Source organism: Dermacentor silvarum, chromosome 1 (assembly GCF_013339745.2).
Source record: "Dermacentor silvarum isolate Dsil-2018 chromosome 1, BIME_Dsil_1.4, whole genome shotgun sequence".
Lineage (NCBI taxonomy): Eukaryota > Metazoa > Arthropoda > Arachnida > Ixodida > Ixodidae > Dermacentor > Dermacentor silvarum.
The window spans coordinates 367,044,162-367,055,582 of NC_051154.1; the positions used below are offsets into that span (position 1 = coordinate 367,044,162).

Consider the following 11,421-nt stretch of genomic DNA (forward strand, 5'->3'; position numbering starts at 1 on the left):
TGCATTTTCTTCAAAGCTGCTGCCGCCAATCGCAGCGCGTTTGAAGTCGGAGGTGCTGCCTCACTGCACCTCCTGTGACGTCACAGGCGGAGGCGCAAGGGCAAGCGCGGTCTTTCATTTGAGATTGTCCACTTCCGTAAAGCACGTAAAAACAAAATCGCGTGGCCAACCTTCGATCCCATTTCTATTTTTTGCCGCAATAAGAAAACACTTTTTCCCCCTTTCAGAACTACACCAAGTTGCAACGCCGCGAAAAGCTCGAGAAGGAAGTCTTCTAAAGGTGGAAGTCGATTCTTGAGCGACGGTGGAAAGAACTCACGGAGCACGCAGATTTTAACAAGGTAAATCACATCGTATGTCACTTTGCCGCACATACAAGGCTGAGTGTTCTTTATTAAAGAGGAAATGTCAAGTATGGCTCATAGAAATTTATCGTTGCTTTACGCTGGAAAGAGAGAGGGAACCTTTATAAGTGTCGCTTTCCCTCAATACGCGCAACGTTGCAGAAAAGAACGCTTGCGGATAATCGCTGAATGAGGTTCAAGGTGGAAAACAATTTCGGGAAGAACGCAGACAAAGAAACACACGAAACGAGGATGCCAGCCTTCGTTGTACGTGCCGTTTTTTTTTTTTTTCTCTGCGCTTTTTACGCGCAGTCCTGTCTATAGTTTCGGAATAAGCCAACCCGCCCAAATTTGTTTTATCGTAGGCACTTGAAATCGCAGCAGTATTTTACGCAGTTTATGCGTTCACTGCCAACGCTGCACGCGCTCTCTAAAGAACTTAGTTACGCCTAAAACTGTATGTCCAGCCTTATACACATGGCTTGTTTGCTCGTTTGAAATCGCCAGGTCATTTTTGTGGCAAACTTAGTGTGTCTCGTGCGATGCTTCGACGCAGGACCGCATTGTGGAGTTCGACGAGTGGCTCAAGTTTTTCAACAATCTTGGAAAGAGCACGAAAAGCGTCAAGGACCTGCCATACTTCCTGCAGAAGTACCTGCACCTGTTCTTCCTCATCATGTATTCAAACGGTAAGGGCGCTGCAGAAGTTCCTATATTTTGGCTACCTCTACGGCGCATGAGAGTAGCACTATCGATGTGATTTTGTTACAAACTGTTCACTATATTCCAAGGTGTAATAAACAATGCGACGAATAACTCTGAGGCCGCAACTCAACATCTCACACGAGATGGTATCAAAACGTTTTGAGGCTGATTCTGTTTTGAAGAAAGTAATTTATTTATGTGCATTCAAACAGTGTCACCTTTTAAATAGTTCCAATTACAAAGCTATAGAGCGCTCCCAGCGTTCCTGCCAATTTGCGAATATGTCCTGGAAGTACGTCTCTATTGCAGAGGGAGTCGAATACGTGCCCTTCTGAGATTCGAGCTTGATTTACGCAATCGTGTCGATATATGGCTACCTTAGATTTTTTTGGGGGGGGGGCGGGAGGAGAGCGAAATAAGCGGACGCGAATCCTCACAAATGACCTGTCTTTCAAGTCGAGGGTCATCACTGTAGGGACAAAATAACTTGGTTGTACGGGTACGACCCTGAGACGAAGTAACAGTCGTTGCACTGGAAAAGCCAACTGTCTCCACGACCGAAAAAATTAAGCCTAGGAACGTCCCCAGCTCGACGATTGAAGGTCGTGCTCATCGTGTTTTTCTGCATTCATGGCATTTTGCATCAGAAATGCATTCCGAATGTCCATACTATCAACAGCAAGCTTTACTGCCAAGTTTTAGGGCGTATGAGGAAGGCCTGTTCGGAGAAAAGTGCCCGATGTAGGACGCACACAATGAGTTGGATGCAACACGACGACAATGCACGCTTGTCACTGGATCACTCCGCGCACGAAAGCTTCTCGCTGGAAATTCCACCATCATTTTCTGCCCTACTCGTCAGATTTGGCTCCCGCTTATTTCGCTCTCTTCTCAAAATTAAAACCCAGCTCAAAAAGCCGCCCTTTTGGCACGATTGACCTAATCAAGCTCGGATCACAGAAGGCTTCTCGACTGCTTCCGGAAAGACGACGTCCAGGGACATGTTTTCAGAGTGGCAGTAACGCTGGGAGCGCTGTACTGCCAGGGGGCGCTTTCAAAGTTGATAGTGTTTGCATGCACGTAAATGAAATACTTTCTTCAAAACAGAGCCTGTCTCGAAACTTTTTGGCACCATGTATTTCACTGACGCTTAGTCGAGTTGTGTCGTTGAAGCCAAAATGCCGTCACACGTTTTTCCTGAATGCCTATTGGACAGTAACCATTCCTGCACCATAAGACCTGTGCGCGCGGCTAAGAATACGAAAAGTGTTTGAATCACACTAACTTTTGTGACATGTCGAACCAGTTGTCCATATATGTGAGGGCATGTCCCAGACCTCTGAATTCCCAATTTTTGGTGTGCGTTTCTATTTTATTTCTTTGTAAAATATATTCCTAATTCATAATCCAGTCCCGGAATCTATCTTAAACTGCATTTGTATTGCATGCATTCACTAGCAGACCTGTCTCAAAAACGCGCTCCGTCAGTGAGAACGATAATCTAGTCGTAGCCCACTAGTAAAACCTGCATTCGAGCTTAGTAATCTGTGTTCTGATAAAATCCCCAGGTATCATGTTTTAAATTAATAAACATATATACTCAATCCTGCACTTCCAGAGGACGGCTTGATATGTGCCAAAGACTACAAGAAGTACTTGAAAACTCACAATCTTGACATAAGCAGAGCAGATGAGTGCTTCAAGGAAATGCTCAATGTAAGTGATTCTATCTGCTACATAAGTATATATTATGCTTACATTTAGACATCACTGAAGGTTTGTCATTAATTAGTACTAGTGCACAGCTATTCGACCGACTACCGGCGTGCGCACGGGAAGTGGGGTACCTCTAAATTATTGCTCTAATGAATTGATACATCAATTAAGTCAGCGTGTTAGCTAGAATACACTGTTAACTGCAACGTAAGCTGTAGTCATGGTAGTTAGAAACGCAATATAAAACATCAGTTCTAATTTATTTTGCAATAATCCCCACTATGAAGGCTTTGTGTGCAATCTATTAATTCCATTTTTTTCGTACTACACACACTCAAATGATGCGGCTCAGCATCTATTCCAAACACATCCTTTAACAAGCAATACAAAATAACATGTCGAAAAGTAAGAAAACGTATAAGGAAGTCAAACAGACGAGTGCCCTGTTTGCTACCCTACATTGTGGGTAAGGAAAATGGGGAATAGCACAACTAGAAAGCTGAAAAAGGTGTGAGCTCAAGCTCTTATTTTTCGTTAGTGTTCAATACACTTAATAACTTGCCTTTGCCTTGTTTGGAACAGGAGGAAGACGCTGCGAACGGAGATTCCATGACATCAGATCGTTTTACGGCTACAGTCTACGAATGCTGGGTATCACAAGACAATAACTGCAAGGGAAAACATATAAGTCGACCGTACGATACAACTTCCATGGAAGAGCTCGAAAAGAACAAGAAGCGGCCAGTCTGAATACTGCCACGCTGTACTTTTTTCCTATGCTTTTGTACAAACTTTACCTTACTAGTCAAAGGCTTCGCCTGTCATATTCACAGTAAGATTACGCGAGGTGTGAGCACACTTGCTCGCACTAATCGAGGTTTGTCTATTTTTCAGCAGCATAATTTGTGAAGAACGATTGCAATATAATCAATTAAAAAGCTTTCCATGATAGCGGTGATCGCAAGTTACCGTTGTATCGAATATAACGAACACTTCCTTTTTTTATGAAGTGCCAGGGTGACAAAGCCTCTATCGTTTATCTCAGAAGCACGCCAAGCTCCGAATATATAGAGTTCAATCTCGACATAGCGAAGTCGGTAAAATCGGCAATTTTCTTCCTTAACTCGAAATTTCGTTATATTGAAATTTGACCTTCTATGCAAGTAAGTGCAGTCACAGGTGGATTTTTCGTACGCGGAAGGGGCCACAACATTTTCCCAAATATTGGGCACTCGAAAAAAGCAAATATGAATGAAAAAATGAGTTTATTGAGTTTGAGAATCGGCGACGAATGACATGGTTTCATGACGCGCGGACGACATCTTCATTTCGGCGGTATGTAGCAACACCACCTGGATAGCACAATCTAGGTGGTGGTGTACGAAGCGAAGCCAGCCGCGCTTTTGCATCCACTTCGCCCCGCGGCTGATAAGTGTGGCCCGCAGTGAGACAACGCTACCATGAAAAGCAACGGCAGCGAGTGCTTCGCCTGCCTGGTGCTTCAATGTGTCCCCGAAACACGAGAATACATAACCTCCAGTACTAAACGCGCGGGAAGACACCGCACAGAATTCCACGCCATCTCGGCACGTCCTCTTTGCACATGTAGCAGATTGCGCTCAGCAATTCGTATCTATGGCCGCGCTAGAAACAGAGACGCGCGGCAACGTGTCCTCACCCCCCTTCTCCTCACGCTCGCTTGATTGCGTTACAACGAGCTCGCACCACTCCCCCCTTTCCGCTTGCTCGCGCGGGAAGACGGCGCTCATCAAGCCACCATCCTTATTGGCTCACCTTCGCACGTACCCCAAAAGCACACAGCATCTTATCGCACTTGAACTTTATACGGAACACGAGGTTGCTCCTCTTCGGCGGTCCTAGGCATACCGAGACATTTCTTGTCTCGGTATGCCTTCGAGACGGCAGTGAAATTTTGTTATATTGAAATCGTGTATAAACACATTTCATTATGTTGAGGTTCTAAATACATGGTGTTCTATGAACAAGAAGTTATAAAAAATTAAATACTTTATACACCAAGAATTTCGTTATATTGAAGTTCACTACATCGAGGTTTAACCATATTGCGAAATCTAAACTCCGCCTTTCAAGGTCCGAAGCGCTCAACCACCAGACAACCGAGCATTGGGAGAAAAACCAGCTTCTAATACCAAGGCACATCCGTGTGCTGGAGCTGTCTACCGGAAGCATGAATGCTTCAAAGACTCGACAGCGCAAAGAACGAGGAAGGAGACGCATCGAGACAGGTCCTTTTGAATCGCCCTGCACTACCTCTACCGTAGGGAACGATGTGAACCCCTTCAGCACCAAGCCTACACCAGGCGAAACGACTGGCTATGGTTGGCTAGACTGGCGATGTACATATGATGTACGTCATTGATGACGTCGATATTGGGGTGCAACGAACAACGAGATGTACCTCAGTTCAGGAAGTGCAGGCGAATGAAATGAACGACATACCACGTACGCATATATTGGCACAGCGCGATGGGCGATGCAGCTGTTCCGATGATGACGCGCATCGGTGTTGTGGACAGTCCACCATGGGTGACACTCATTATGCGATGAACATGCATATGCATAAATAAGCATCACTTGGTCAGTACAAAATATATTTAATTACTGCCACAAAACAGCGAAATCATGTAGGGATAATATAAATAACAAAGCAGTTTGATCCTGAGGGTCGTATATAAAGTCTTGGTGCTGATCCCGAGTTATCCAAGCAGGTGTAGTAAAAACACACAGTGGAGAGTGATGAACACATGTGGCACTTGAATGCGCATACAATGCTTTCACATCATTTTACACACGTTGTGTTTGTTTGCAATACTATTCAAGCAAGCCCTAGTTTTCACTTTGGTAACTCAATGCAAAATGCTTCTTATGGTACGATATTGAGTTCATACGAGTACAGTTTGTACAATTCACTCATTACAACTTGATCTTACTTGGGTATTGTTTATTTACATAATGCTCAAGAAAATAACTAAACATGGCCAAATTTGGCTGCTGTTTGTGCAATTGAATGGTAAATGATGAAAAAAATTATGCACGGAGAGATGTTAGTAGTAACAATGATAATAAACTATTGAAATATACCTTGTGCGATTCTTGTTAGCGAAATGGTGCTGGGATTTGGCAATTACAAAGAATGCAGGTTTATTCAAAACCACCCTGCATACTTGCATTAATAATGCATTACTGCTAAATATGTCGGGTATCTTCATGTTAATGTACAGTACAACTTTTCATTAATTAAATGTGCTTCATTCAATGAGTATTTAGACATTTCGACGAAGGAAAAAAAGCAAGCTTCCCAGTCAGGCCTTGGAATATCAGTTTGTGGTTCATTTAAAACAGAGAAAACACGCAGCAGACGGCTGCGCTGTTCATGATGAATATATCGACAGCCAAAGTTTTTCTTTACGGATTTTTGAGATTTACGAAGCGAGTGTATTGGCAAGACAAAGCAAGCCAGAGCAATTATGCCTGGAACAAATGCTGTGTCAACAGATGCCAATTGCACGACTTCAACGCTGAGTGGGTAACAACATATTCTTGACTTGAAATCTCATGCTTCCAAGCATTCTGTAGAGGTAACCCTTTGCGGTCATGAGCATTCACCCACTTTGCAGTTCTCGTGAGGAACTGTATTGCATGTTTTGGACTTTATGCAGAAAGAGCTCTTGTGTGAACATGCACAATCAAGCACAAATACGGAGACTTAAATTATCTCATCAGGGTCGACGAATACTGAAGAGATTGGGATACGAAACCGCTAACTTACACCAAATTCCCCCGAAACTACCACCATGGGATGATCTGCCAAGGATCACCGTAGATCCCATTCCAAAAAATATGCACCCGGAAAAGAATCGAAATAGGCGCTCAAAAAGAACAACTATAATGCAGAGGACAGAGGATAAAAACACTTACTACACAGATGCCAGTCATAATACCGAAATCAGCAAAGCAGCGGTCGTGGGCCATGACTCGACGCTTGTGAAAAATTAATTGGGAGTCCCAACGCCTCACGACGCGGAATTGCTGGCAGTAATGCTTGCCATAACGGAAATGACACATACATCTGACTCGATCACAATCCGAACAGACAGTCAAAGCGCTTGCAGAGACATTCAAAATGGTGACCTTCCTTACCACATACGCACAAAGCTTATCTTGTACATGCATGCTCACCCCCTTCTACGCATAGGTATACTATGTGTTCTAGGCCATCAAGGATTGTGAGGAAATGTAAGAGCACACCAGCTCACCCGCGCAGAAAATCCGGGACCTCCTATCCTTTGGCCTGTTGAAGACACTTACAACCCCCGAAAAGAGTAGAAGAAGCAGCGGAAATAAAGGATACATACTTTGAAGTCTCGCAGGGAAGCATCAACAATATCAACAAATCTCAAGACACCATTCTACACGCATTCGAGAGGGGACGCCTCAATCATACGAAATTAGCACAAACACACACATTACTCACACCACACTATACGCATTATATTAACAGGGACCCAGGCTCCCTTGTAAACTCCCTCCAGCTCCCTCCAGGCTCCACTTGTAAACAGTGCGGGGCCTATCCATCAAATAAACACATCTTGTGGAACTGCCCTACAAACGCTATCTTCAAAAAGACAATACTTTCCAAATTACCACACAACCAGCGTCCTGGCAGCTGGGAGGAGGGGACCACTCCCCTACGAAGGTTTGAAAAACTATGGTGGCCGCTTCTGGTGCAACACGTCAAGAACGTGCTGGGCCAGGAGGCATGAGCCTACCATGAGGCCCGGACTAGGGCTTTAGTTCCTTCGGGGCTAATAAATGTTATTTCTCTCTCTCTCTCTCTCTCTTGTGTGAACAAACACATAGTAAGTCAATTATTTAAGAAAAACTTTCCTTATTCCTGAAGCTCTTGTACACTGTACACTTTCCAGCTAGCATCGTGTAGGGAGCAATCACCACAGATAAAATTTTTTTCTATGGTCCTCATCATTGCTTTTTTCTTCAGTGCTCTCATCCGAGGACGTTTGCTGGTCATCTGAAAGCGGCATATATTTCTCCTCGAAACTAACATCTTCTTCAGATTTACCAAACACATCATGTCAGGTGTGGGGGTAATAATGCCTTCCATAAAACACATGCAGAGAAAACAACGCCATCTTTGGTGTTCTGCACCACAGAAAGTACGTATGCACTCCTTCACGAGTACTGCTAAAAACGTACCGCCCTGGAACGCAGACACTGGGAAACGCAATTATGAATAGTTGAATATTTAACCCATATATGCCTGAACTTGGGGCAATTAATGAAAGTGATTTATTTTCCCGTAATAATTGCTTCTGAGACCTCAGAAAGCAAAATCAACCTTTTGTCCAAAAAATTTTTTTTCGAACTGTGTTTTTGTATCCGTCTTACATATAGGACACTAGGCACATATACTACTTATTTGAATGATACAATTTAAAGCATTTGACATGGACTCCCATGTCGCTTTTTTCACAACGTGTGGTGGTCTTCCCTTGGCAATGAGCACACCTTGTTTGCTTGTCTTGACGGATCACTGTGGGGTCAATCGGCTTTGGGCTTCCAGTAAAGATTGCATGCTTTTTCCACGCAATGGAGCCATAACTCTTCATGTATGACATCGCTATCGTCCTTCGAAATGTGAGGTGCGTTCTGCCACTGTCCGTTCCCATTCTGTATAACTGGAATGCATTATTCACACATGCATCACGAAGATATGTCAGGAGTGAAAAATACGACTTCTTTCCTCTAATGGCTGTGCGATACTTGGCAATATTTTGGTCCAGTCTATCAACTCTTCCCATGTTGCCATTGTACCTCGAAATCAAGAATGGCTGATCCACCGTGACTTTGGACCTGTTCTCTCTTGAATATCTTTTTACCATTTGCGTTGGTTCAACCCCGTGAGCATTTGAGTCGACGGTCACTGTGCTGTTGTCCTGCCAGCGACATACGATAATTTCTGATTCGGCGTCGACTCTGTAATAGTAGAAGCCTTGAGTCTTACTTTTCGTTTCTTTCTATGTGAGGATGGGACAGTTTTCTATTCGGTTATCACGCACGGTGCCTGTGCACTTGACACCGATTGGCGAAAGCATTCTAACAAGTTTGAGACTTGAAAAGAAGTTGTCAAAGAACACATGAAAAGAGTAATCAAGGTTTCCTTTCATCCTGGACACCATTTCTGTAACAACAGATCCTCCTAGACCAAGCTTGTTTTTATCATCCACATTACCTCCCTTGGTAGGGCTCAACAGAAAGCAAATAGCCCAATGGAGTGCAAAGGCGCCACCATTTAGAGCCAAACCAGATTGGTTTCCCTTTCATAAACTGCTTGGATCCATGCTTTTCGAAGTACTCGCACATGCTTTCATCAATGCTGAAGCAGTCTATATAATGGAGCATAGAACGGTGCCTTCTTCATCACCGCTTTCTTTCTCGGTCACTGCCGCCGCGTGATTTTCGGGCGGAAGAATAGCCACAGTCGACGGTACATCTTCCCCAGCGTCAATGCGGTTTAGAATGTCGTTGAGCGTTTGCGGATTTCTTCTGCGGTAAAATGAACTGTTGGGAATCTCCTGACTGAAAGTGGAAAAAAAAGTTTCTACTATACGTCCATATCTCTTTTATTACGTTACTTCAACGCTACGCGCGCGACGGATCGCGCGTTCCACAGTGACACAACAACGACCCCCGATCTGCCCAGCGTTCTACATGTAGGACACCGCTGTTTGACCGACCGCAAACAAAAAACTTTTACATATATCACAATGATATTGCTTTGAGCGCATATTCATTTACTCAGGAATAACTGACAAAAATTCCGACAACATCAATAATCATTTGAATTTATATTACTTGCATTTTCTTCCGTGGCAAGGCGTTCATTGAGGCTTATGCGGAACGACAATTGTGGGACTGAAAGCATGTGGCAAGGAGTGCTCCCACGCTAACCAAGACTTGCACGCGAGAAGGGTAAGGTCTCAGAAACACCCGCGAGGGGGCACTTGCTTTTTTTTAAATGTTCGAGTTATTTGGAAAAAAATTTTCAGACCCGCTGGGGTGGCTCAGGCAGCTAAGGCGTTGCGCTGCTGAGCACGCGATCGTGGGATCGAATCCCAGCCGCGGCGGCCGCATTTCGATGGAGGCGAAATGCAAAAACGCCCGTGTGCTTGCGTTGTAGTGCACGTTAAAGAACCTCAGGTGGTCAAAATTATACCGGAGCCCTCCACTACGGCGTGCCTCATAATCAGAACTGGTTTTGGCACGTAAAACCCCAGAAAGAAGAAGAAATGGAAAATTTTCAGCGCCCTACATATAGGACACTGGGCATATATGGGTTATTAAGTTTCCGAGCGGGCTACAACAAACACAAAGAAAAAATGCCAGCACATGCAAGTGCGCTTACGTATCGGTCACCTCCTTACATATCACCAGAACTAATATTTTCGCGTGTTGGGAGGGGTCTGGCCAATGACCGCATAGGGTTAATGCCAGGTCAAGGATGCAGCGGCAAGCACATCTCAAAGGAAGTCTATATACATGCACCAGCACATAACTGCCACTGATGGGTTCTCTCGTAATATATGTGTTCATATGTTGACCTATCACATATTGGCCAATCATCAATCATTTGCATGTGAGTGCATTTGTGTTCTCTCATCACTACGACGTACTGTGTCGCCTCAGTGCCCTTCCACTCTACAGACATGCATCTGCAGTACGCTGCTGAGTAAGGACAGTGCTTTCAAGACACTGTGTGCGCCAATTAAAGCTGCCAACATGTGTGCATGTTTGTATTGCCTGCTCGATAGTAGGTGCACGTACCATCCTGGTGGTTTGCTGGCTTCACCCACCACAGCAGTGGTTCTCTGCGTTTCTTGTGTGCGTTTATGCGGTAAGTTCCCCTCCCATTTGCACTGCCCGTTACCTGGCCTTCCCAACTGTGCGTGTGTGAGTGCGATGGGTTTCTCATTTACTGTAGTAGCACAGAAGCACTTTTCAAGATGGGGATAAATGCAAAGGAGGCACAGCACACTCTTGTAGAAGCTCCCACTGCAATCTTATAGCATATTCGGGTGGTTGTTTTGAGAATTCTTTGGCCGTCTTACGGAAGTGGTCAACAACAGCTTCAAAGCAGTATTATGAGAATAAGCGGTATGGCAGTGAAAACCTGCCTTCATTATCATCTGTGGAGCTTGCTTATTCAAGCAGTAGCGCTTTGCTGCCTATCTAAATTACCTTTGTAGCGCTGCCAGAGCGCTCTAAAACGACCACGCGAATATGCCATTTGTTTGTGACTAACTACAAAGTTTTCATCGTATCTGCACTGACACAAAAACGCAAAATGGGCTTGCAAGGAAGCAGTTCCCCTCATAAGAGAAAACTAAGAATGCAAAAGAGTGCATCTCAGTCTAGCAAGATTGCAGAAAACATGTTTCCTAAGGTAAGCACTGATGACCTAAGCATATGTACTTCAAAGGCTTCCCTTGGTCTTAACTTCAGGTATCTAACCAGTTGTGTACGTCCCACAGTGGATGAATTAACAAATCCCAACTGCATCAAGTCCAAAATGACAGCTTGTCACCAGTGTATAAAA

At 44.3% G+C, this 11,421-nt stretch overlaps 1 protein-coding gene across 1 annotated transcript; it reads left to right on the plus strand.

Moving 5' to 3' along the window:
* Positions 1-422: 422 nt before the first annotated feature.
* LOC119445267 (uncharacterized) lies at positions 423-3,575 on the plus strand. Its single transcript, XM_049660561.1, has 4 exons — positions 423-611; positions 901-1,033; positions 2,668-2,765; positions 3,348-3,575. The coding sequence occupies exons 1-4, from the start codon at positions 534-536 to the stop codon at positions 3,513-3,515; spliced, it is 477 nt and encodes a 158-aa protein (XP_049516518.1). The 5' UTR covers positions 423-533; the 3' UTR covers positions 3,516-3,575.
* The last annotated feature ends 7,846 nt before the right edge of the window (positions 3,576-11,421 follow it).

Bases quoted from the DNA above. Each gene is read 5' to 3' on its own strand.
- LOC119445267 (XM_049660561.1), top strand. From the start codon at position 534: ATGAGGTTCAAGGTGGAAAACAATTTCGGGAAGAACGCAGACAAAGAA. The intron at 612-900 runs GTACGTGCCGTT...GCTTCGACGCAG, and splicing joins CGAGGATGCCAGCCTTCGTT to GACCGCATTGTGGAGTTCGA. The intron at 1,034-2,667 runs GTAAGGGCGCTG...CTGCACTTCCAG, and splicing joins CCTCATCATGTATTCAAACG to AGGACGGCTTGATATGTGCC.